The 27,863-nt window shown below is 34.5% G+C and overlaps 1 protein-coding gene across 10 annotated transcripts in view; it reads right to left on the bottom strand.

Moving 5' to 3' along the window:
* BLTP1 (bridge-like lipid transfer protein family member 1) overlaps positions 1-27,863 on the bottom strand; it is a 220,428-nt gene that overhangs the window by 66,483 nt on the left and 126,082 nt on the right. For 9 of the 10 annotated variants that reach the window (XM_040474633.1, XM_040474632.1, XM_040474635.1 and 6 more), the window contains 12 exons: positions 26,111-26,351; positions 22,228-22,370; positions 19,558-19,777; positions 18,931-19,089; positions 16,968-17,143; positions 13,516-13,691; positions 10,658-11,364; positions 10,003-10,248; positions 9,052-9,145; positions 7,053-7,103; positions 3,276-3,482; positions 1,344-1,582 (listed from right to left, as the gene is read on the bottom strand). In XM_040474633.1, the coding sequence (XP_040330567.1) occupies positions 1,344-1,582; positions 3,276-3,482; positions 7,053-7,103; positions 9,052-9,145; positions 10,003-10,248; positions 10,658-11,364; positions 13,516-13,691; positions 16,968-17,143; positions 18,931-19,089; positions 19,558-19,777; positions 22,228-22,370; positions 26,111-26,351 (2,659 nt within the window). The remainder of the gene's footprint in view (positions 1-1,343; positions 1,583-3,275; positions 3,483-7,052; positions 7,104-9,051; positions 9,146-10,002; positions 10,249-10,657; positions 11,365-13,515; positions 13,692-16,967; positions 17,144-18,930; positions 19,090-19,557; positions 19,778-22,227; positions 22,371-26,110; positions 26,352-27,863) is intronic. The other variant, XM_040474634.1, reaches the window with a different exon arrangement.

Below are 27,863 nucleotides of genomic sequence, written 5' to 3' on the forward strand. Positions count from 1 at the left end.
ACACACACACACACACACACACACACACACACACACACACACACACAGAACCATTAATAGGCACTTCATATAAAAAACATACAAAGATATCTTAGTAACATAAAACAGTTCAGCTTCATTAATTATAGAAATAGAAATTAAGACCACAGTGAGATACAATTCCCCATTTACCAGACAAAGCAAAAATTTAAAAGCCAGATAATATTAAGTGTTAACAAGTATATGGTATAATGGGAACTCTCATCTAATACTGGCAGGGCAGTAAATACTGGTGAACACAAGTACTTTGGAAAACAGTTTTGTACTTCCTAATAAAACTCAAGATGCATTTACCCTACAGTCTAGGTGTATAATTCCTAAAGTAAATACCCTTGAGAAACTTGTGCACATGTGTACCAAGTGACATGCATGAGAATAATTATAATAGCAAAAAAGTAAAATGAGTCAAAGGTCCATCAATAGCAGAGTGGATAAACTGTAATATAATCACTTAACAGACTATTTCAGTGAAAAATGAATGAACTGTACACACATGAATGAACAGATGAATCTCAAACAAAATGTACAGAAAAAAAAAATCCCTTTAAAAAATACATTAGTGGGAGTCCATACAAATAAAGTTCAAAACATAAGCCATTTATGAGTATATACATATGTGGTAAAATTATAAAGAAAAGCAAATGAATGGGTAATACAAAATTCATGTTAAAGTTATTCCATGAGCAGTCATTAAGAAAAGCTGGTAAGGATAATATTCATTGATGGAGCCTTCACAGCACTGGCAATATTTTCATTTAGTTTGTATAATGGGTTGGTAAGGTCACATTTTTTTTTTTTTATTATTCTTGAAACTGTGTGTATATAATTTACATACTTTTGTATATATGATAAACTTCAGAATAAAAATACAACAGCAAAGAATTTCGAAGAGTATATAAGGATCACAAAACCTTATAGAAGTAGCTATTTTGAAGAAACCAAATAACCTGTGATTTAAGCTAAATGCACCAAATTTGAAAATAAACCAAGTTATTCCAGCTATAAAGAAACTAATGGATATAGTAATTTATTCAACTTCTAAATTAGAAATGGCCTCAATAACTGAATAGCTTCGAAGACTTCAAATAAAAGCAGTGTCCCTGTTGGTCACTCAGGGAAGATGTAACTGATATTTTTCACTTGACTGAGGAACATCATTAATGAAATTTAAAAGTGTTCTGATTAAAATTATTTACATTTTCATATAATATCTACAAAACCAAATGTAACTTTTCATCAAAATATTACTAATTTTTCAAACCAATCTTAAATTTTAAGAGACTGAACTTAAAATTCAATGTTACCTGTCATTCCATGACTCCTCATTCTTCCCATTTTATATTCTGCTTTTAGAGATGGTAAAAGTGCTGCTCCTATGGCTATACCATCTAACATGGCACTGAACTTAAGAACAATAGGCTTCTTTTCTAAACCTTCCGGTAGCTGAGGAAATTCATTCGTTTCAATAGGAGTTTGATTAACACTAGTTGGGGTTTTTTCAGAAGGTAGAGGCGTTGCAATATCTTCTTTCACAGGCTGTGGGCTATAAAGCAAAAAATAAATAAATGAATAAAAATAACCTCAAAAAGACACAATTAGGGGAGTCTGGGTGGCTCAGTCTGTTAAGCTTCCAATTCTTGGCTCGGGTCATGTTCTCACAGTTCATGAGCTCGAGTCCCACATCACGATGGCTCCACACTATCAGTTCTTGGGATTCTGTCTCTCCCCTGGCTCTCTCTGTCCCTCCCCTGCTTGTGTTCTCTCTCTCCTCTCTCTCAAAAATGAATAAATTTTAAAAATAAATAAATAAAAATAAAAAAGACAGAATTAGAAAATTTACCATTTTATTGTATAAAATTATTGGAATTCTCAATGAAAAATAGCAAGAAATAACTGTAAACAGATATGTTCTTTCTACCACCAGATCATATTAAGACTTCCTTAAAAAAGCCACTGAAAAATGATGATCTAGAAAAGTAAACAAGAATAGCAACACAAACTTGAATATTACTTGAATATTACACATTCATATCATTAATGTGAAACTAGAGTTAAAACTCATGTTTGTCTGATTCTAAATTCTATGACTTAGTGTTGATTGTAATATTAATTACTATTATTGCCGCTACTATTACTACCACTATTAATAACAACAACCCCAACAATAACTATTTGAGTGCTTCTATGAGCCAGGTAATATTCTTAATGCTTTGTGTGTTTCATATCATTTATTCATTTATCTCTCAAAGACCTTGTGTAGATACTCTTATCTGCTTTCCAAAGAGGAAGTATAGCTAGAAAGTGGCAAAACCAGGATTTAAACTCAACTGTGACAAGAGACTTTTTTTTTTTTTAACTACTATGCTCTACTGCCAGTACAGTATAATAAGGACAGATTCCTTAGTATATTTTTAACCTAAGGCTTGTGTACACATTTTGGATTCCATATTCCACTGACAGGAGAAACACATTTAAATTATTACTACTTTGTCAACCAGACATGAATATTAAATCAGAATTAAAGATCTAGATAGTACAACTAGAAATATCACTGCTTTAGGATTCTGTAAAAAGACACAGTGTTTTTTTTTAACTTATAGGTTAGGAAAAGGGAACTATAAGAAGACAATTTTTTTAACTTCTGCTTACCATATTCTTATTAATTATTCATTAGTTATATTGCTTTGAGGACTAGGAATAAAGCTTAGCAATGCAGACCCATGAATGAGGGCTACAGACACAGGCAATAGAAGTCAATGTACAAAGGTCCAGTTTTCTCTCCTTTAAAATACTTTTGTGGCATGATCACATCCTGCCTTGAACTATGTACAATTTCATATAGAGGACAACACAAAACCATTATGGGACATAAATGGCCACTGCAATTTTTAAACCTATGCAGTCATAAATTTTAGGGAGTTTAAAGTAAATAAGGATTGATACAGTCCTAGATTTTGTCAATATGCTTTTGTAGTGACTCTTATGTTGTCCACAATCTCCAGGATCTCTTAAGCTTTACTGGTGCAAGAGAGAACATTGACAATTACATCTGTGACCAAGTACCTTATACCCAATATGATTCTCCCACACACATTTGGCTACTTTCCACCTGCACCATAGTTCATAATGGTCAATACATAGATGAAACCCTCTGTCTTCCTTTAAACTATTATTAACACAGCAAAAACTGACTTAACACATTACACGGAACCATCGAACTTGAAGAAATAACTTACGCTGTAGAAGGCTGTCTGATGAGATCTGAGATCTGCTTAGACAGTTGGTGGGAACTTCGAACCATCATGCTATGTAAGGTGGCAGGGTGCTGGGGAATGTTGATGCTGATAGCCCCTACTTTGAACACAGCAGCATTGTTAGTCTTCAAACCTCTCTGGGCACTGTAGAGGGCTTGTGACTTGGCAATACTACACTTCACCACAGTTCTATTAATAAAGAAAGAAGACCATTAAAATACAGCCCAATAAAGAGAAATGTTGAAAAAGTATTTTAAAAGCAAGACAATACTTTTAAATCATTCAATGAACTAAATGACTTGAGATTTTTCATACATTTAAATAGTATATTGAGGAAATGTTTTCTAACAACACTGAAATACATTTATTTTATATTGTTTGCACTGAATATCATTATATATCTTTAACAGCATTTACTGAAGAAAATATGTATGTGTTCAAAGGTAAAAGAATGAATACTGACATATTACATGTTTACAACATACAAAATTCCATTTTTATTTTTCCTCCATTCAGAACTCCTCTCTTTGCCCCAATTTATTTTAGGGATATGTACAACCACTAAGGAAGCATAGATGCTGAATATATAATAAAATACTATACTTCTTAGAATCTAATCAAAGGAATTCATCCATTATCTAATATGTTGAAAAAAATTAATAGGAAGGAAGAAACTTAACTTGCATTTTCCATTTTTCAAATTTTCAGTAAGTGGCAAAGAAATGATAGAATTCCAATTCATAATAAGTAACTACTACTTAGTTAAAAATTAATAAGCCTTACTGATACAGACATAAAGCAGAGATATTATCTTTCTTGATTTCTGGTTCTCCCTTCCAATGCCTACAACAGTGCCTTCAACATGGTATGCACTCACTGAATTTTGTAAAATGAAGGGGCAGAAAGAAGTACAGCACAGGAATGTCTCCTAACATTATAGCTGTGGAATTCCACAGATAACACGTGTTAAGTCATGTATGTAGAAGCCATTATGAAGCAGTCTGATGTACACAATGGAAAGGCTCATGAACTACACCATTAAAGGCCCAGTTAGTAAAATTATAGCTTTATATATAATTATATTTATAATATAAATATTATCTTTCACATGGGCAAAGGATTCTTGACAATAATTTAATAATTATTAAGTTATTTTTGATATTAAGTAATTAATTTAATTATAACCAATTATAAATAAATAATACATTAAATTATAAAATTATTGAATAATTTAATTTTTAATTTAGCGAAACAACACATAAAACAAATTTCATATTAACTACAGTTTAGTTCACATTCATTTATCTCTACTTAGGCTGTAGAGGATAAACTGAGAATTTATTTATAGTCTCAAGGATCTAACAAATCAATTAATCACATTTAACTTCTATTAAAATAAACCTCGAGAAGTATAACAATGGCTCTATCAGAGGTGTTGATTATTTACAGACAGTGAAATCCAAGTATTACATAAAATTCAAGAATGATTACTGGAGAACTATATTGCTTTCTTCTACAAAGGCAACTATTTCTCAGATACTCTCACTGACTAGAAAAAAAAAGTTATCTATAAAATTGGTCTAGCCAGCATGAGAGTAAACTCTGGGAAACTGACTAGTTACTGAATGGAATATTTTCTTAAATATTATAATAAATAAAGCTACTTTTATCATCAATGAGATTTTATTTTAAATTTAATTTCAACATAAGCCAGAACACTCATATGGTGCTAAAATGCAAATGGCTTTCTACTTGTGAACAGCAACCATCTACTGAATTAAACTAAACATACAAAAAAATGTGTCTTGTTATCATGATAGTAAAATTCTACACCTATCTTACTTTCAATTATATAAGTACATATAACCATATATAAGCACATTTAGAACACTGGAATTTCACTTGTGCAGCAAAAGTAAGAGTGGAAACTTAATGGAGCTGAATGCTCTCCTATTGTGGATCCTACTATGATATTTCCAGTGAAAGTTTTGATGTTAAGGACTTTAGGTGTTCTGTGTTGTTCAATGCCAGAGGGCTCCGTTCACAATGTAGTCTATGTAAATGATGCCCCCCATTTACAGTGTGAGTGGTATTCTTCTAAGCTGGACAACATGATAGACCTATCCTGATCAAACTGAGCCAAAAAACTGTAGAGGATGTCTGATTAACTCCAGTCAAACTGCATGTTAAAGACATAAGGAGACCCAGAATGAAGACCTGAAATGAGCTGTCTATTCATAATTTTAATTCTTGAAGAGGGGTGTCACTTAAGCTAGGTCATATAATATATATAAAACTTTAAACAAGAAAGAAGTGGTCAAAATCTCTCTAAAGAGAAGACTATAAAAACTTGTAGCACGCGAGGCATGCCTCATATACATAAAAAATTCATGGCAAGTGACCAAGGAATCTTGTTAAAGAATTCATTGGGAAAAAAAAAAAAAAAGAATTAATTGACAATGGCAGTCTACCTTTACAAGGTTCTGATAGATCCACTGTGACAGCTACAACGACCACAGTGCCTAATGAGGTAAGGGCTTTTTTCCTCATCTTCCATTATTTCCTGAGTCCAGGCTATTGGGTTTTATTTTATTTATTTTTTTTTTTAATTTTTTTTTTCAACTTTTTTTATTTTTATTTTTGGGACAGAGAGAGACAGAGCATGAACGGGGGAGGGGCAGAGAGAGAGGGAGACACAGAATCGGAAACAGGCTCCAGGCTCTGAGCCATCAGCCCAGAGCCCGACGCGGGGCTCGAACTCCCGGACCGCGAGATCGTGACCTGGCTGAAGTCGGACGCTTAACCGACTGCGCCACCCAGGCGCCCCTGGGCTATTGGGTTTTAAATGCAGGCCCCATCCTTGTCTTTCCAACAGGCTGAGTGAATAATCTGAGGATTTACTTTGGGGCTTCATTATCTCTACTCTATCTCCACCCCTATGTAAGACTCATGTAATAATTACTTAAAGCACCCAGGGGGCGCCTGGCTGGCTCAGTCGGTTAAGTATCTGACTTCGGTTCAGGTCACAAACTCACTTTCTAGAGTTTGAGCCCCACTTCGTGCTCTGTGCTGACAGGTCAGAGCCTGGAGCCTGCTTCGGATTCTGCGTCTCCCTCTCTCTCTCTCTGTCCCTCCCCTGCTCACACTCTGTCTGTATCTCTCTCAAAAATAAAGATAAATAAATAAATTAATTAATTAAAAACACCAACTAGATATCAGATATACATGGGTCAAATCTAGCCACTCAAAATACAAAAGTACATATACTGAAAACCATACATAAAATCTGTCAACAGAGTAGTAAATTCTCTTCACCTTAAAAGCAAAATTATAAAGTTGAGATGTGTAGATGTTTTCATACATTAATGTTTTAATAATTATTTTTGCAATTAGTCAAAACTCTTTTGCAAGTGAAATTTTCTAGTTTCTATTATCACATCAAACCTTAAAGATTTATGATAATATAAATTTTAACAATGAGGCATCTTAAAAAAGCAAAATCAACACATAACTACAGTGTTAAAATCTTTCGCTAACAAAATAATGTGTGAATTACCAAAAGGTAGCTCTTACCTCTTTGTGTTTGTTCCTTGAATGTCAGTAAGCTTTAATCTATAAAAGGATCTACATTAAAGCTACAAAATAAAAACTAACTACATACATTCACAGCCATGCAGATAATCTAAGTATTTCTTTTAAACTATTCAATACTATGTTAATCAGAAAGCCCATGGGGGAGAAAAAAATAATAGGACATACAGAAACTCTTGTTTGGCTGTGCTTGTAGGAGATGTAGGAAAATCCTCCAGTCTACAGATGAAGATTCAAGAGAAAGCAGGAAAACAAAAAGGAAGCAAATAAACATTCACATAAATTAGTTACAGTATGACCAATCATCTGGACTTTACTTATTTCCCACATTAAAATTTTTCCCTCACAGAAACTTTTCAACTTTTTAAGTTTCATTTCCCTTTAATTGAAATCAGAAATGAACAACGAAGAATAAATCGAGAAAGTCTTAAAACTACTATAGTTTGGCAGTGAACAGTAACATTTATTTTTCAAAAAAAAAAAGTTGAGGCATCTTGCCTTTTTTTTCCTAAAGGCAAGAAATATAGCCATATAATGATTCTTTTAAAAATCTCTTTTATAAATACTATGTACTAGTAAAAATACTAAATACTTTTGTAAGTCTAGAGGCTATTTGAAGCCCTTAAGAGATAACAGAGATAAAAGGTTCAGGAAGCTAGAGTAAATAAAACACCTGAGACAACTGAAGAAATTTGTTTTATTTGCTGCACTGGTTAAAGTAAACCATGGTACTTTAAATTTAGAGCCAGCAAAGGAATCCTGGAACTGAAGGTCTGTAATGACATTTAGCAGCAGCACAGGTTCAGACAACTCTTCTTACAGACTGTAGGATTTTAAGCATTTTAGGCAAACACTTTTATCTCTCTGAATCTCAATTTATTGTTCTGTAAAGTGGGATAAAACCACCCGAGTTCACAGGACTGTGGCTAGGATTAAATAAAATAATCTATGTGAGGCTCCTGGTTCACAGTAGCTACTTGTTAAGATTGCAATTACTACATCATAAGACCCCTTCTCCCACACTGAATGATCAGAAAAGATCTTGTCTGTCATAACTACTTGAATTTCCTGGTCTTTCTAGACTGCTTAGGAAATGCAATCTGGACCACTTAGGCAGCTATAATATAGAAATATACTCTTTGGTTCTTGATTTACAGATCCAAACTACTCCAGCAAGCCTTGTACATCCATTTCAAGGAAATGTTCTCCAAGACCGTTATCACATTACCCGTGTGTAAAATATGAATAGAACTGTAACTCATCAATATATGATTAATATTTAATTTTCATAAAGCTGAACGAAATCCTCTACTTAGTATTTAGCACGACAGATTTACTATAAGATGATAGAACATTAAGTAGTTATAATATTTAGAAAGAACAAATTCTCAAAATCTGACTTAAATTATCAAAGCATATTTTGTTGTTACAGCATAAAGCTGCTCCACTGAGAAGTTAAGAATTAAGGTATACTCCCAAGTGTATGAACAAAGTCAACACTTAAATATACTGATAATAGATGAATGATCTGAATATATTGTATATAAAGGTAATCATTATCAGAAGAATTCTGAACAGACCCAAAAGCAGAACTTATAAAGAAAAAGGTTAAGAGCAAAGAATCAAAAGAAAAGTGATATGGTATGGTATACCCACTATAAAAAGTTTACCTTTATTATTACAAGAGTCTCATAGGCTTTCTAGTGTTAAATTCTTTAAGTGAAAAAATGGCAAGACACAGTTTTGAAACCCAGCACGAATTTGAGTGATAATTACTTAACATAAAATCAAGAGACAGTTTATATTCTTTGACTAAAATTTTGTTTTAACTATTTGAACCATGTGAGTTTTTGCAGGTTGTATGTCTAACTGAAATTTGTGTTGTAATCATTTTTTCTTGTTAGACATTCTTACAACGTACGAGGAGTCAGTTTTTTGGAGGGGTGGGGGTGAGGAGTAGCACACCAATTGTAAAATGGGAAAAAAGTATTTTTTTGAAAACATTTCATGCGGTGATATCCTTAATGACAAAACCACAGTATCTGAGAACATAATGTATATAAATCTCAAAACTCAGCAGGTATGGAATTCATCCAGTGAATTTTAAGTTTCCTATACTATAAAACTAAACAAGTTTAAGAAAAGAATGAAAAAATTACACACTTACTGTATATTTGGTGTAATCCCTTCAAGCAGCACAATATTAACCCCACCAATATGAGCAGTGGCACATGTCTCAGTCATCTTTTGATGTAAAACATCTTAAATGTAAGAAAAAAGAATTATATGATTTCTGGAAATAATTGTACTTTGTATTAAAATTGCATTTTATTCATAATATGCTCAATGATGAAAGATAATTTAAAAGTTTTATGTATAATAAAATTTAAATTACTTCAGAACTACTTTTAAAAACCTTTTAGTGAAGGTTTTTATTTTTTTCCTTTGAGAGCAAGAGAGCGTGAGCAGGGGAGGGGCAGAGGGAGAGGGACAGAGATGATCTTAAACAGCCTCCATGCCCAGTGTGGAGCATGACATGGGGCTCAGTCTCATGACCATGAGATAATAATCTAGGCCGAAATGCTTAACTGACTGAGCCACCCAGGCACCTCAAAGTTTTTATTTCTATGTACTCATACATACATATTATATGTCAAAACTAGAAATAATGCTAAATACACAGTTCAATATGCCATTCGTGTATTAAAGAGCCTAATGGCTATTTATTTATTTATTTATTTATAGATTTATTTTTTAAGCAGGCTCCAAGCCCAATGTGGGGCTTGAACTCACAATCCTGGGATCAAGAGTTGGATGCTCTATGGACTGAGCCAGCCAGGCGCCCCTAGCCTTATGACATTTTAAGTCTCAGAAGTAATACAGCAGAAAACTTGGAAAATTAAAAAAGAATAGGAACAGAAACTATATAAACTGGCACTCTTGATCCATATAAATGGGAAAGTTCATTTTCTGAAAAAAAAAAAAAAAAAAAAAAAAAGAAAGAAATAAAAAAAGAAAGAAAAGAAAAAAAAAGAAAAGTTGCCAACTAGAAATTTCGGAGACTTGGCATTGGCTTTTTTCAGAAGAGCAGGACTACAGTGTTAGGACATCGTCATACCTTTCATTTTTTCCTTAAGTGTAAAGCTGCCATGAATCCTCTTCAGCTCTGATTCCATTGTTAGCCCACCAATGTCTGCCTCCAGGTGTGTGCGGTTCACCATGCCAATCCCAAACACGATTAGAGTAACATGCTGAGGTTCAGAAGTTACCAAGCTACGTTTCCTCTGTGTCTTAGTCAAACTGTTATTGTCTTGTTCATTCTCAAACACAACTTTACATGTTGGCTCTGTAGGGCTCCGAACTCCTTTATAAATAAACAAAAACATACAGATTTAGCTATGAAAACTGTGACATGGAAGGACACTCCAAACATCATCTTACCTTTCTTCACATGCCAAACCAGCCCTCTTCTTCACCAAAATGATTTTTTAACGTTTTCAACAATTTCCAATCATCACATTGAAAATAAATAATAGAGTCAGATATTGGAAAGTAGGTATATCTGAATCTTTAAGACCATATTGTATCAGGGTAGAAAGGACGGGAAATGGGAAGGCAAATTATCTGACTGCCATTACTATTTTTTTTCCATGGGTGATTGCCAGGTCTTTGGCATTTCAATGATCTACTTATAACATTGAGAAAGCACCTATCTGTTTAAGTATTATTGCTACTCTAAAAAGAAATTTTTTTAATATTAAAATATTCATTACCTGCTGGTCCAAATGTTTCTGAAGATTTTTCCAATATTCCTGTTGGATCAGAGATAAGTGAATAGAAGTTAAGTAATTTATACATATTCTGCCAGCACTCAGCCGAAGGCTCACTTTGTTCTGACACGGTGATTGAATCGGAGTCATCCATATGAATAGTCATATGGTCCACCACATCTTTTGAACCTTTCCTGGATACTTTTGAAGTTCTTCTTTCAGATCTTCCTAACGAATTTTTGTTTCGAGATTCCTTTTTGTTATTTTCATTGTTGGTCCGTTTGTTCTTTGCATTGTTTACTCTATTGCCACCATTCAGACTTCCTCTTGAACTGCGGCTGAAGTCAGATGAGCGAAAATCCCGATGTTTTCTGGTTTTGAAGGTGGGTGTTGGGGAAGCCGATCCAGCTGTGTATCTGCTAAGTTTAATGTCAGTCTGAGTTGCTTTGATGTCATCTATCATGGTACTAAATTGATGAATAAGACGAACCAAAGCCATATCTACATGCTGGCTTATTGACTGACAAGAAATTGTAAAGTTGCAGTGAAAGGTATTATAATAACGCTTGTTGAGATCATGAAAAGAAAGAGCACTGGTAGAGTTCTGAGGGGTGCAAACAGACTTTTCCATTACAACAGCACTGATGCTAAAGGTTTCCAACATTAATGCTGGTTTGAATTCAAGTGGAGGAAGATTCACATGACCTTGCCTAAAAATGGAGAAAAAAAGAAAAAAATGGCAAGGTTTTATTTCCTTTTTTCCAGAGCCGCACAATCTTTATTAGTTTATTAGCAAAAAATCTCCAAGGTAAAACATGTTATAAGCCATTTAGATAATTTTAAGCAAGAGCTCAAGTTATTCACTAGGCCAATTTTTTATAAGTTGGAAAATTCGTCTTCTCCCTTGATCTTATTCCACAACTGACTAGTTAAAATCAAATTTATGTTAATTATTTCAGTGAAGTAATAAAACATTTTTTCTTACCAATGTGATAATGCACCCCAATGGTATTGGAATTTAAAGTTAATTATAGGTCGATTAGGGTACCTCCCTTAGCCAACCTCTCCCCACCTCTGTCAAATATATTGTTTACATATTTAATCTCATTTCATTTAATTTTTTTTTAATCTTTATTTATTTTTGAGAAAGAGAGAGACAGAGCGTGAGCAGGGGAGGGGCAGAGAGAGAGGGAGACACAGAATCAGAAGCAGGCTCCAGGCTATAAGCTGTCAGCACAGAGCCCAACGCAGGGCTCAAACCCACAGACCGTGAGATCATGACCTGAGCTGAAGTCAGACACTTAACCGACTGAGCCACTCAGGTGTCCCTCCCCACTAATCTTAATAATCATTAAGGTCACTTTGTGGTGCTTCAGCTTGCACAGTCATTGTTATGGTACCACTCTACTGTGAAAAGCAAGGACCGTCCTATATTTAATAGAAAAGACAATGCAATTTCCATATTCCTGTGTCATTAGAAAATCCTCAGATATCTAGACCTGAAACAAAACATAAGAAAGCTATATTTTTCTATTAATAAATTTCCATAGGGGTACCTGGGTGGCTCAGTTGGTTAAGCGTCCCACTTCAGCTCAGGTCATAATCTAGCGGTTTGTGAGTTCGAGCCCTGCATTGGGCTCAGTGCTAACAGCTTAGAGCCTGGAGCCTGCTTCAGATTCTGTGTCTCCGTCTCTCTCTGCCCTTCCCCCACTCACGCTTTCTCTCTCTTTCTCTCTCAAAAATAAACACTAAAAAAAAAAATCTAAAAAAAAATTTCAGAAAAATGTTTAAACTGATTTTGTCAAATTATTTAAAATTTTAAATAGAATATTTCATATGGAAAACATTTTTCATTTAGTCATATGTTGGATACATGGGCATTTTGCTTTTTTTAGTGCATTTTACTGTTAATTTACCACCCTGAAAAAACACAAATTGGATCAAACCAAGAATGTTGCAAAACTTGTCACAAATGCCATGTAAGTCCATATTCTATGATTCCTATATCCATTAGCGAGACCTACTCAAAGTAAGATTCCAAGTGCACAAAAGATTAGTCAAATCTTATTAGTGAGCATAATATTTCCTATTCAAGCAGTAAAGAAATTGAAGAACTATCTCTGATAATATAAAGAATGAAAGTAAAAGGTAGTTCTTAACTTTCACCATGCTACATTCAGCATTCTTATGTATTTGTTTCCAATGGCTATACTTTAAATATAACTTCTACTCTGTATCTAATAGAAAATACTAAAAGTCTATGCAAAGTTAGTAATAATTGTAAGTAAGATATATAAAATTACAATGTATAAGACCATAAAAATCAACTACTGCAATAGTAAACACATTCTGAGTATATATACAGCAAATGTACTTTGGCTAACCCACATACATGTGCTAACTTGGTATAAAACTACACCTAAAAATAGGCCTCCTGATCTATAAAATCAACAGGTTATTAAAATAAGTCTGTTTTTGGGGTGCCTGGGTGGCACAGTCGGTTAAGCGTCCGACTTCAGCCAGGTCACGATCTCGCGGTCCGGGAGTTCGAGCCCCGCATCAGGCTCTGGGCTGATGGCTCAGAGCCTGGAGCCTGTTTCCGATTCTGTGTCTCCCTCTGTCTCTGCCCCTCCCCCGTTCATGCTCTGTCTCTCTCTGTCCCAAAAATAAATAAACGTTGAAAAAAAAAATTTTTTTTAAAAATAAAATAAAATAAGTCTGTTTTTGACAAGTGGAAATTACCTTCTCATTAAGATATTAAAAATAGTTTCTCATTAGCATAGAGGAAAACGAAATTAAAAAAAAAGGTATTATAACCTATATACAAAATTTTACACAAAAAGATCAATAACACAAGACACCTTCTTGCTCTTTTGCCTTTTCTCTCTTTGGCTGTGTCTGAATCCACAATATCTGCTCTAAGGCAGTCCAAAGTCCCTGAAAATGAAAGGTGTTCTCCAAAGTACATTCGGTAGCAGAGTGGCATCGCATCCTGTGACTGAATCCCTGTATGACTCAGAAGAGGTTTAAAAACAACCTGGAAGACATAACACATTCATTAATTAGCTTAATTTATAATCCATCATTTACTGTGGCTTTTTTCTTATCCTATCTGAATACATATATTATTACCACAGTGTGAAGCAAAAAAAGGCAGGGGGCGGGGGGGTGGGGGGGGGGACTTGTACAAAAAATGTTAAGCTCTAATTTTACTTAAAACTTAACAGTATTTTTGAGCACCTCTTGTGTGCCACTCATTTTCAAGTTAATCACAAGGAAGAAGATTCCTCCAACCTGCCTGAGTGTCTGAAAGTACAAGGAAAATAAAATTGTGAACTAGTTTTTTGTTGTTGTTTTTTTTTTAATTTTTTTTAACGTTTATTTATTTTTGAGACAGAGAGAGACAGAGCATGAACAGGGGAGGGGCAGAGAGAGAGGGAGACACAGAATCTGAAACAGGCTCCAGGCTCTGAGCTGTCAGCACAGAGCCCGACGCGGGGCTCGAACTCACGGACCGTGAGATCATGACCTGAGCCGAAGTCGGACGCTTAACCGACCGAGCCACCCAGGCGCCCCTGAACTAGTTTAAATCATTCTACTTCCTGTTTTTAAAAAAGGCATGTATACTGTGTTTCCATAAAAACGTGGTATTAGAATAGCTTATCAACATCTTATGTTAATATAAAAATGTTTCATATGTTATATTATGAACATCTGACCTAGTTTTAAATGGTATCACTTGGTTATAACAGTCATTTAATATTTATTTCCTGACAAAAAACTTCCTTTATATTTTAAGTACTACACATGCTTGTAGAAATACATCACTCTGATTAAATGTCTTGTTAACTGATGTTGTCGTCATGAAGAGCTAACTCAAACAGAAGCAACTAATTTGTTTAGTAGTTGATTACTATAATCAATTTACTTATTCTCTGGTGCATGTTTCCTTTCCCTCCTTCCACATCTAAAATATAGGTGCTATCTATGGGGCGCCTGGGTGGCTCAGTTGGTTAAGCATCTGACTTCAGCTCATGGGTTCAAGCCCCATGAGTCCCTGAAAATGGGACTCATTTCATGGGTTCAAGCCCCACATCGGGCTGATTGCTGACAGCTCAGAGCCTGGAGCTGGCTTCAGATTGTGACTCCCTTTCTTTCTGCCCCTCCCCCACCTCCGTTCATGTGTGCTCTCTCTCTCTCAAAAATAAACATTAATTTTTTTTTTAAGTATAATAAAATATAGGTGCTACCCAGTGCTTTCCATTGCCCTCCCCTAACCCTTTCAACTGTACATTCTCCTTTAGTGATCTTTTCCTGAAAGTTAAATATTATCATTAAAATGGACAAGTGCAATTTATGTATTAAGACTCAAGTCTACATGTTCAATTACCTCTAGGACATCTCATTTGTTTGTGCTTGGGAAGAAAGGCTACTCTTCTAAGGACTAAAGAACTAGAACAGAGAATTCAAACAGTTCTACTGTAGATTGGAACTTTGGGGATAAATTTCTTCTCCCTTTTATACTTGCTTGGGATATTCTTTCTTGCCTTTACTCTTGGATTTGCTCATTAATTCTAATGGAAAAACTCTACCCTCTTTAAGGTTCAAACCACCCTCTCTCCTAATCTTTGTCATTTATTTATGGCTCCATACCTATCAGAAACTTTGATTCCAGAAACTTTGATTATTTTGTTTCTTTTCAATCCCAATTTATAATCCTGAATGACTTCTTTGACCATGAAGATAACCAACACTTCAGTCCAAAGTTATAGGACTTCCTTTTCCCCTATAATCTTGCTTAATTTCATTTCACCAACTTCCTAGATTGTTTATTATATCTTATCACCACATTTTTCTTGCTATATCTGCTTTGGATCAATCATCTTCTACTCCTATAGCTGAGCTGCTAGGAACAATGAGAGGAGATGATATAATTGCATTCATTGCTACCCTAACACTAACCTAAACTCTTAACCAGGCCCTCAGCACTATCTGACAATCTTTTTAGGGTGTCTGTTTGGTAAGCTCTCTTCCATATTCACTCCAACGTTTACACATATCTAAATTACCTTACAGAGTTTTTTACCATATTATTTAATATTCATGTTTCTAGTAGATTTTAGAGTCTTTAAAACAACATAGTTATCTCTAAAAATATGTATTGAATACTAATAAATACAATTAATGTATTCTATAGGCCAAAACAACAACAAAATTATTTATTTTCCCACTCTCCATTAAAAAAGAAAATGAAGACCCTAAAAACTACTCTAATGTACTGGAGAAATAAATCTCAGGAAAATTTTAAAGTGCCTGACACATTTCTTAACATAAATTACCTTCTACTGTAAGAGAAAATTGAAGCTACCAATTTGCAAACTTACCTGTATAGCTGTGAACTGTCCTTATTGCCTTCTCAGTTTCTCAGAGGAAATTCTCAGAGGAAAAAAGTATTTTTTTATGTCTAAAACATCTCTATAAATGACTGTAAATTCCAACACTCCTCATCCCTCTCTGAATCTTGCTCTATCAGTTTACCCTTCTTTTTTCTTCTTCTGATCAGGACCTTCCTAATTCCTCCTAAGTATCTAACTATGCTTGAGTCTCTCTCATCCTGAAAAAAATAACACCTCTTAATAGCCACGGTCCCACTCATCTACTTGCCTTGTGATCATTCAAACCAAAATAGTCAAAGGATTTTGCTGTCCACTCCTACCTTTAATCAATTAAATAAAGACCTCCAGAATATTTTACCATCACTTTAAAGTCACAACCATCTATGTTAAAAGCCTCATTTACCACTGCATGAACTATTTCAATAACTCATTTTTTTCACCTATAGTTCTCTACTTCAATCCATTAACACATTGCTACCATATTTCTTCTACATGTACAGTTCTAGTCACTTTATTCCTTGCTTTAAAATCTTCAGTGCCTCCCAACTGCTCACTCAATAAAGTCTTAACATAGCACTTAATATAGCCTTCTATATGACATGGTTAAATTTAGCTTTCTAGTCATGTGTTTTGGTCAATTTGTATCTCCAAATAACAAAGATGTTACTGTATGAGACTAATAACTATATACCACTCTTCTGTTTAATGAACATCTACAAGTGCTAAATTTGCATTTATAATTAACCCATGTACTTTTAAAAGGTTCCTCCTTTTTTTGCATGAAGGCTTTAGGCAGAGAAGCACAGAAAAAAAGATATGCCCTAGAATTTCCAAGGTGCACATGACTTGGTGGTTCCAGCTGCTAAGTACCACCTAATGAGGGATTACTATAATTATGGAAAAAGAGACTGGCTCACCTGTGCATCAGCAAGCTGCACAGCAGGAAACCCTTGGTTGGCTTCTTCTACACCTGCCACATCATCCTGACTAGTGCTATGCTGAGAATGCGTTCCATCCAAAGTATTCTGGTCGCTAGATAAGACAGTGTTGAAATCTGAAGCTGAGGGTATCGTAGGAAGATTGGGTGCAACACCTAACAGAGTAAATATTCAAAAATAAAACTTAAGTTGTGAGGAAATAAAAACAACTTAAAGGGCACAGCAAAGTAAACTTATGAACTCTGTATTATAGTAGTATTACCAGACCATCTTAATTGAAGAAAAAAAAAAACAAAACAGCACTTTTAGGTTATTTTAGAGGCATGATTTACTAATAAAAATGAAATTAAACTATAATTTCAGAAAATATTAGTCTTCCTCATACATGAAGTCTGTATTAGAACCAGTCCAAAGTACAGAATTTTATGGCTAGAATATCTTTGAAAAGCATTTGATATTCCCTCAGCTTTGCACTGAGGAGCAGTCATAGATAGCAGTAGGATAAAAGCAATGGATGTCACAGAGTCCCACATATAAATTTCTTCCCAACTATGCTTTCCTGAGGCAAAAGAAAAATAAAATGACACTATTTCTTTTCCTATGTACTCCCTTTACCCTTTAGCTCCCCAGGCAAAAGACCCACGCATGATAAAGAGGAAATGTTCTTTTCTGGTTTTCTTAAAATTTAAACTGCACAGTAGTGAGACTAGTTTTAGAAAAGTACTGAGAGCTGGTGGAAGCATCATCCTTCTCTCTTCTTCAACCAAGAGCCAATGCTAAGAACTGGAATGTAGTCATAATTAGAATCAGTTCCAGGTTCAAAAGTACACCACACACCAGCAAAACAAACAAACAAACAAAACAAACAAACAAACAAACAAAAATCTAAATAGTCATGTTTCAACCACATTTCATAATTTCCTATTTTCTATCTGAACAGAATTTGTTAGCAATGCAAATTGCTGTTACATGGATTAACTTCACCTGCCCTCAGTAACTAGGACCAAAGCCTATTTCACAGTCTTTAAAAAAATTTTTTTACAAGAAAACAATACATGCATCTAATAAATTTGGGAAAACACCCCCAAAAAAGAAAAAAAAGTAGAAAACGAAGGGTGGCACCTCTTCTGTTTCTGGAGATAGCCACCAATATTTCTTTGTGAATTCCCTGCCAGTCTTCTTCCTATTTACACACACCCTTTTAAAATTAACAAACTGCCAGGGTGTCTGGGTGGCTCACTTAAGCATCTGACTTTTGATCTTGGTTCAGGTCATGATCTCATGGTTGACAGCATGGAGCCTGCTTGGGATTCTCTCTCTCTGCCTCTCTTCCTGCCCCCCCTCCCCAACTCATGCACATGCACACATGCTCTCTCTCTCTCACTCTGAGAATAAATGAAATTTAAAAATAAATAAATAAATAAATAAAATAAAATAAAATAAAATAAAATAAAATAAAATAAAATAAATTGCCCTCGTTTCCTCCTCAAGGGCAAGAATCTTATTTTAATTCCTCTTAGTACTCGTTTAGATTTTAATGAAATATTTTAATTACTGCTAGTTATTATTTCTCTGAGGAACATGGAAAAACTAAAAATCTTTTTCTGTATTGTAGGTACATTATGCCATATACTTTGCATGTTTTCATTTACCGCCTTTTGGTATTTAGAAAATTAAACCAGCCACATTAACTGGACATTTTAAACTCTTTAAATTATATACAATCTCACATTTGACATATTTGTCTTTCCACAAGAACACCAAGTGACTGCTTACTATTCTCTCAACTTGATATTAACAAAGATATTTCATAAATGGGAAAATTTAAACTAAACACTATTAAACATTTCAGATTTTTTGACTATTCCCTGAAAAACAGGATTTTGTTAAAATTTATGTATGCATCTTAGACAGTTAAGCAAAATAACACGTAGCTTAATACCTGTTGGAAGGCTGTTATGTGCAGACTTTGTAACAGGAGATTCCTGTACCACACTTCCACGATTACCAACAGCATTTGACATCCAATTATAGAAACTCACAGAAGATGGCTCAGATAGCAAGGGATGTTCGGATAACATATCAGTGGCCATTGTATTTCCTGAAAAAAAAGTTTTATTGTTTATTATTTATGTATTACTTACATACTAAGGAAGCATAAAATATGATTTATGTAATTAATTTTTAAAAGTCAGGTTAAATTGTCTTTTGCAGATGTTTTCAAACTCACTGCATGATGTTGGTATTTAGATATTAAGGCATTAATAAATAACTTATTTTTAATATAACAAGAAGAAATGCACCGCTAGCTGGTTTTGACACCATCCCATACCATGGCTAGGTTGACAGTAATGTCAAATGCTGCAATTTAGAAATACAAATTAAAGGCATGAAGACACCAAAAGTTACAAAGAGAAGAGTTTCCCAAAATATTTTTTCAAAGATTTCTATGTGTAATACATAGATAGATTAGTTATGCAACCAAAGTATAAATCAAAATAAACTTGTCTTGTTTGTTTTTAATTCTTGCGTAGAAGTAAACTTATAATTGTCTAAACTAAGGATGTACCTGTTCTTGTTAAGGAGCTGCTTTTTACAGCTGCACTACTTCTTTGAGGGGTCCCCTCCAGGAGGTTGTGCAGGCTTGGGAAGCTTCCAGTCAGGTAGCTGAGTAGGCTCTCCTTCCTTGGACTCTCCTTAACTGGCATCCCAGCACGTCCAACATGTACCGGAGAATCTGTGGCAGTGTCTCCACTGGTATAGCTCAAAGAATGATATGGGTGAATGCCCTGCAAAAGGAACAACACAGGGCTCTTTCTTACTTATGCATATAACAATGACTGCTAATAACTGCAACTACTACTACTGTTGCTATTACTGCTAGTTACTATTCATGTTAATACCAACACAGATTGTGCCTACTAGGACTACAGTGAATCTCAAGTGTATGTAAAAATGTTTTAAAACGTTATAGTACAATGCAAAGAACAGCCTTTATTATCACTCACTTATTTTAACAATGAATTATTAACTCCCTTTGAAATCTGAAGCGTGTGTCTTGTGGCAAGATTTCTATCCCGAAATTCTTAATACTGTAGTACTTTTCTTGGTACCCTGATAATGAAAATCTGTGAGAGATTCTCTGTAGAGTTCTAATATGTCAAAAACAATTTTCAGAAATTCTCTGAGGAAAATAAAAAGTTACAGAATTGCCCATCTCTATTTGCTCTGTCACATCTAAGATTAGAATTTCAGATCAGTATAAAATAGTACAAGAAAAGCCTATAAAAGAAGAGGTCTGAAACAAAGCACTGCAATTCAATTCTCTGGAGGATTTTTATGATCCATAAACAAAGGAACGTTTGTGAAGAAAGGAAAAATCATCAACCAAAAAAAAAAACCTGAAACTGACTAAGGAGTTGAGAGTTTAAAAGTATCCTCCTTCTAACTATGCTGTAGAAATAGAGTAAGCCTAATAGTCCAAAATTAACAGATGTATACCAATCATTGAATTGTTTAATTAAAAGAGCAATATGTACACAGAATGAAGACTTTAAAAGCACAAAAAGATTGTTCAATAAAAAGTATCCCCTCACTCCAGTCTACTATATCCCTTCCCCAAAAGGTACTGATCTTATCCTTCTTTAAATAATTTATGACTATACAAGCACATACACATATTTATCCTTTTTTTTTTTTAACACACAGATACATATTATCCCATATTTTGTGTTTACTTTAATCCAGCACTCTGGTGACCATTCCATATCCACTTAGAGATCTCCTTTATCTTTTAAACACAATTTTTTAAGTCTTCATAGTCTACATCTGTATCAGGGTACACTAGTTTATTAGTCCTCTAATGATTAGTTATTTATGTTTCTTCTATTATTTTCCTATCATAAACAGTGTTGGAAAAACATTATTGGATGTGTGTCTTTGAATAATTAGAACATCCATTTCTTTAGAATGAATTCCTGGACATGAACATACTGGGTAAGAGAAGATCACATTTTAAGTTTTGATACAAATTGTCATATTATTCTTCCAAGAGGTTGTGCCAATTTACACTCCCACCAGTAGTGTAGGAGAGTGTCTGTTTTCTCATCTTCACCAACAATATACACTATTCAAATGTTTTACTGTTTTCAGTCTGACAGGTGGAAATGGAAATCTCATTTTAATTTACATTTCTTGGGGCGCCTGGGTGGCGCAGTCGGTTAAGCGTCCGACTTCAGCCAGGTCACGATCTCACGGTCCGTGAGTTCGAGCCCCGCGTCGGGCTCTGGGCTGATGGCTCAGAGCCTGGAGCCTGCTTCCGATTCTGTGTCTCCCTCTCTCTCTGCCCCTCCCCCGTTCATGCTCTGTCTCTCTCTGTCCCAAAAATAAATAAACGTTGAAAAAAAAATTAAAAAAAAAATAATTTACATTTCTTTATTTGTAAGAGGGTACATATTCACATATGTATATATATTTCTATGTGAACTGTCCATATACCATTTTTCCATTTGGTTTTGCTCTTTTTTCCTAATGATTAGAAAAAGATCTTTATATATATGAGGAAATTAGCCCTTTGTCATATGTCTATTTTGTTTATGATACATTATTTTTTTCTGTGTAGAAACTTTATATTTTAATATAAGCAAAATTATCACCTTTTACCTTATGGGTTCTGGGTATTAATATAAGTCTATACCCAGATTTTCAAAGAAAGTTAATATATTAACTTGTTTTCGTTGCTCAGAAAAGGAAACTAACAAAAAATACATAACCCATGACAACAACAAATAACTTACATTCTTACTATGTGCCAGGTATTATTCTAAGCATTCTCCATCTATTACAGCTATTTCTTACATTGACTTTCTGGAAAAAGTTATTACTGTAATCTCCATCAGACAGATAAGGAAACAGACACACAGTACAGGTAACTTGTTCAGTCACAAAGCAACTGAGTGGCAGAGGCAGAATTGAAACCAAGGCTGTGTGGCTCCCAAGGTGGTCCAGCTCAACAGTGTAAATAAATTCATAAAATAGCCTAACTCTAACTGTATATTAAATTACTAATCATGTTAATTTCACCATAAGGATATTTATTATTATTGAATTATTAATTACTGAATATAGAAATACTATTTGAAGATTTAAATTTAAATACCTAGTATTTGAATTTGAGATATCAAAAATTTAGATCTTCTCTGGAAGACTACTCTAACTAAAAATAGTAATAATAATGTACCTTTATTTTTAATGCAGAGTCACTATGAGTATGAGTCTTAGAAAGTTTCCTCATTATTTCAGCTCCAGTTACAGGTCCAGAACTACCAGGTGGAGGCCGGTTGGCTGTTCCTTCTAGCAGCATTGTGTGTTCACTGACTGTGGCTGAAATAGTTCAAAAGAATACGTAGGCTATAGGTGATTAGACATTTTCTTGAAACAGCAACACCAGTGTTCCTAGTGGTGTAACTACACTCAACTTTACATATGCCTTGAATAAATAAATTAATTAAATTTCCTTGAAATTAATTGTGGAATAAACTATAATATTAATTCACATTTTTCTTTTACTCTCCCAACCCCAATCTTCTCATTTATCTTAAAAAAGGAATAACTTCTATTCAGTGCCTCCACAGGCCACCCAAATGGTATAGAGATAAAAAAACAATTCAACTAAGCTGCAAATACATAATTTTCAGATTAACCTAGGCATTTGAAGATAACTAATTAGAAGAGATGTTTATTATAGTATTCTTCCAATTTTCAGGTAGACTTGAAATCCAGCCTATTATTCAGAGTATATTCACTTTTAAGTATAAAGTTTTTTTAAAAACAACAACAACAAAAAACCTGGGTAAAGATTTTTTTCCAAATTTTTATTTAAATTTTAGTTAACATACAGTGTACTATTGGTTTCAGGAGCATAATTTAGTGATTCATCACTTACATATAACATCCAGTGCTCATCGTAAAAAGTACCCTCCTTAATGCCCATCACCCATTTAGCCCATTCTCCCCACCCATTTCACTCCATTCACCCTCAGTTTGTTCACTATAGTTAAGAGTCTCTTAGGGTTTACTTCCCTCTTTATTTTTTCTTCCTCTATTTTCATCTGCTTTGTTTCTTAAATTCCACATATGAGTGAAATCATATGGTATTTGTCTTTCTCTGACTGGCTTATTTTGCTTAACATAATAAACTCTACTTCCATACATGTTGTTGTAAATGGCAAGATTTCATTCTTCATGATGGTTGAGTAAAATTCCATTGTATATATATACCACATCTTTATCCATTCATCAGCTGATGGACATTCGGACTCTTTCAATAGTTTGTCTATTGTTGATAATGCTGCTATAAACATCAGGGCACATGTACCCCTTGGAATCTGTAGTGCTATTGCTTGGGTTGTAGGGTAGTTCTGTTTTTAACTTTTTGAGGAACCTCCATACTGTCTTCCACAGTGGTTGCACCAGTTTGCATTCCCACCAATAGTGTAAGAGGGTTTCCCTTTCTCCACATCCTCACCAACATCTGTTGTTTCTTCTGTTGTTAATTTTAGCCATTCTAACAGGTGAGAAGTGGTATGTCATCATGGTTTTGATTTGTATTTCCCTGATGATGAGTGATGTTGAGCATCTTTTCATGTGTCTGTTAGCCATCTGGATGTCTTCTTTGAAAAAATGTCTATTATCTGTTTTTTCAGTGTGAAGTTTGATCAGTTCTGTATAGATTTTGGACACTAACCTTTCATCAGATATGTCATTTGCAAATGTATTCTCCCATTCTATAAGCTACCTTTTCATTTTGGTGATTGTTTCCTTTGTTGTGTGAAAGCTTTTCATTTTGATGAGATCCCAATAGTTCATTTTTGCTTTTGTTTCCCTTGTCTCTAGTGACATCTCTAGTAAGAAGTTGCTCCAGCCAACGTCAAAAAGATTGCTGCCTGTTCTCTTCTCTAGGATTTTGATGGTTTCCTGTCTCACCTTTAGGTCTTTCATGCATTTTGAATTTATTTTTGCGTATGGTGTAAGAAAGTGGTCCAGGTTCATTCTTCTGCATGTTGCTGTCCAGGTTTCCTAACACCATTTGTTAAAGAGACTGTCTTTTCCCCATTGGATATTCTTTCCTGCTTTGTTGAAGATTAGTTGACCATATAGTTGTGGGTCCCTTTCTTGGTTTTCTATTCTGTTCCATTGATCTAAGTGTCTGCTTTTGTGCCAGTACCATACTGTCTTGATGATTACAGCTTTTTAATATAGCTTTAAGTCTGGAATTGTGATGCTTCCAGCTCTCCTTTTCTTTTTCAGGATTGCTTTGGCTGTTCAGGGTCTTTTGTGTTCCCATACAAATTTTAGGATTATTTATTCTAGTATTTTATTCTAGATGCTGGTGGTATTTTGATAGGGATTGCATTAAATGCACAGATTGCTTTGGGTAGTATTGCCATTTTAACAATACTTATTCTTCCAATTCATGAGCATGGGATGCTTTTCCATTTCTTTGTGTCCTCTTCAATTTCTTTCATATGTGTTCTACAGTTCTCAGAGTACAGATCTCTTGACTCTTTAGTTAGGTTTATTCATAGGTATCATACGGTTTCTGGAGCAACTTTGGAGACTGATCCCTTGATTTCTTTTTCTGCTGTGTTATTATTGGTGTATAGAAATGCAACCGATTTCTGTATATAAATTTTGTGTCCTGAACTTTGCTGAATTCATGTGTTGTAGCAATTTTTTTGGTGGAGTCTTTCAGATTTTCTACATAGCATATCATGTTATCTGCAAATAGTGAAAGTTTGACTTCATGGCTGATTTGGACGCTTTTTATTTCCTTTGGTTGTCTGATTGCTGAGGCTAAGATTTCCAGTACTATGTTAAATAGTAATGGTGAGAGTGGACACCTCTGTTTTGTTCCTGACCTTAGAGGAAAAGCTCTCAGTCTTCCTCATTAAGGATGGTATTAGTTGTGGGTCTTTGTATATGCCCTTTATGATGTTGAGGTATGTTCCATCTATACCTACTTTATTGAGGGTTTTTATCAGGAACAGATGCTATATTTTGTCAAATGCTTTTTCTGAATCCATTGAAAGGGTCATGGTTCTTACCCTTTCTTTTATTAATGTGGTGTATCACATTGATTGATTTGCAAATATTGAACCACCCCTGCAGCCCAGGATTAAATCCCACTTGATAATGGTAAATAATTCCTTTAATGTACTGCTGGATTTGATTTTCTAGCATCTTGTTGAGAATTTTTGCATCTGGGTTCATTAGGGATATTGACCTGTAATTCTCCTTTTTGGCGGGATCCTTGTCTGGTTTTGGAACAAGGTAATGCTTGGCCTGGCAGAATGAGTTTGGAAGTTTTCCTTCCATTCATATTTTCTGGAATAGTTTGAGAAGACTAGGTATTAAATCTTGTTTAAATGTCTGGTAGAATTTGAAAAGCCATCTGGCCCTGGACTTTTGTTTGTTGGGAGATTTTTGATATATCAATGTTCTGAAAGCTCTAATTTTAAGGCTACTGTCCTTTTCCATGGTACTTGTAATATTTTTTTCAAAATATTATATGATAATTCAGTATAATTCAAAATGACATGTCTTGATAACAAAAGAAAACCTCTGAAAAAGCATTAAAGTGTGCACATAGAATTTTGAAAAGCATATCTATTGTCTGTGCTCTGGCACAGTCATTATGCTGATAAAATTACAGGCTGAAAGCATGACTCTAAACATTACATAAATACATAATCAACCAGGCACCAGGTAAAATTCAAAGGCTTCTTTAAAAGACTATGTCATAGACAAGACAATGAACAAATACAAACGTGAATTTTAAAAGAAAGTTAATGTGCTTCACGCAAAACATTCTAGCTATGCAAAGATGTCTGTTATTATACTGGATAGATTAGGAGAAGTCTATCGTATTTTATGAAATTAAATATAAAACTCAAAAGTCAGTATAAAGATTCCAATATTATCATCATTTATTTGGACTAATACAAACCATACTTATGTAATTAAGCCATGACAATTTCAAATTTTGGCACACAAATGAATAAAATTATCACATATACCATGTTACCAAGGTGTAATATCTAACTAAAATATTTACAGATTACCTGCATCAAATTCAAATTCTGCTCCATCAGCACTGGTGTCACTTTGAAGACCACCTCCATTGTCCAGCCCAAGTCCATCTTCATGTTCGTGATCCACAGCTGATTGAGGTTTGAGGGGCTGAGCTGGTCGATGTAAGCTAACTCCTTTAAAGGCTGGTGTCACCACAATAAACTTCATCCACTGCCTTGCCAGTGCAACTAAACCTTTCTTTAAAGTTACCAACGCAGGAAGTCCATCACTCTGTAACAATAATGATTTAATAGTAAGTTACTATTTAAGTGCTTTGCATACATTTATTCATTTAAACCCCATAACTCCCGGGGCGCCTGGGTGGCGCAGTCGGTTAAGCGTCCGACTTCAGCCAGGTCACGATCTCGCAGTCTGTGAGTTCGAGCCCCGCGTCAGGCTCTGGGCTGATGGCTCAGAGCCTGGAGCCTGTTTCCGATTCTGTGTCTCCCTCTCTCTCTGCCCCTCCCCCATTCATGCTCTGTCTCTCTCTGTCCCAAAAATAAATAAACGTTGAAAAAAAAAATTAAAAAAAAAATAAAATAAAAAAAATAAACCCCATAACTCCCATTTAGAGATGAAGAAGCTAGAATTTGTGTGTTATAATTTGTTCAAGGTTACAAAAGAGATCATTTCAAGCTGACTATAGAACTCATTCTCTAAATATAACATTGCATCTTTCTGTCATAACACATTACCAGGTGAATAAGAAGCTAAACATGAGGCGCAAAATTGGGATTCTCCTTAAGAACCATTCAGTCCACTGTACCTTTTTTACTCAATTGAGGAAATCAAATGTATTCTGAGCTACCTGGAATATTCATTAAACAAACAGAATGAAATTATTCCCTTCAAAGATTAGGTGACCACCACTATTTTAACATTAAAAATAAATAAATTACTATGGTTAAATGCTGAACACAGTTGAATTTTTAACTGCTTTCAAAGTTAAAGGTATTATCATTAACAATTACATAATTTAGAATATACTTTATTCCACATGGTGATGATTTTAAGAAAGAAAATTTGGCTAATTCCTAATTTCTTAAGAGGAAAACATCCAACTCCTCTCCATCCCCTTTCTTGTAATTCCTTGTGTTGGGAGAAATGCTCTGATTGAAGACAGACATTTATTAGACAGCAGAAATCACCTTACTTGCTTTCTGAGGAACATCAGATCTCTTAGCCTGTCCTTTAATTCTTAGACTCAAGTAAGGAGAGCCATCTTGTGCTTCTTCCTCTTACATATAAAGCATATCTTGGCAAAGCATCCATACATGAGAAATGCCTGGTGGCATTTCAGTTCCAGTGTCTCTGCCTATGAGTAGATGGGCAAGCTAGCCTTTCACTGTGGACCTCCAGCCTTCAATTTCCAGGGTAGGAGTAGAAAGCACTATACTAGTCTCAGGTCTAAGTACCTTTTTCAAATCCATCATTTACTAGAGATTCTCTCATTGGAGGTTATCATTAATAAATACTGATAGAATGATCCCTAATTTGGCTAAACTTCTCATGCATTTTCTATTGACCTAAAGCTTGGAGAGAACAGAGATCCTCAAGTTCTAAACCTCTAATGATGACATGTTATCTTCTGTAGTGCTTTTCTAGAGGCAGACATATATTGTATTTATTTTGTATTATTATACATTCTCCCCTTAACCATTAATTAGCCCCTATTTTATTAAACATTTCTGTGAAATCTGATGCTGGTGATTACTTTTTGCTTGAAATTCTTTAAACCTTTGG

The sequence above is a fragment of the Herpailurus yagouaroundi genome, unplaced genomic scaffold (assembly GCF_014898765.1).
Source record: "Herpailurus yagouaroundi ecotype Mexico unplaced genomic scaffold, PumYag 28, whole genome shotgun sequence".
NCBI lineage: Eukaryota > Metazoa > Chordata > Mammalia > Carnivora > Felidae > Herpailurus > Herpailurus yagouaroundi.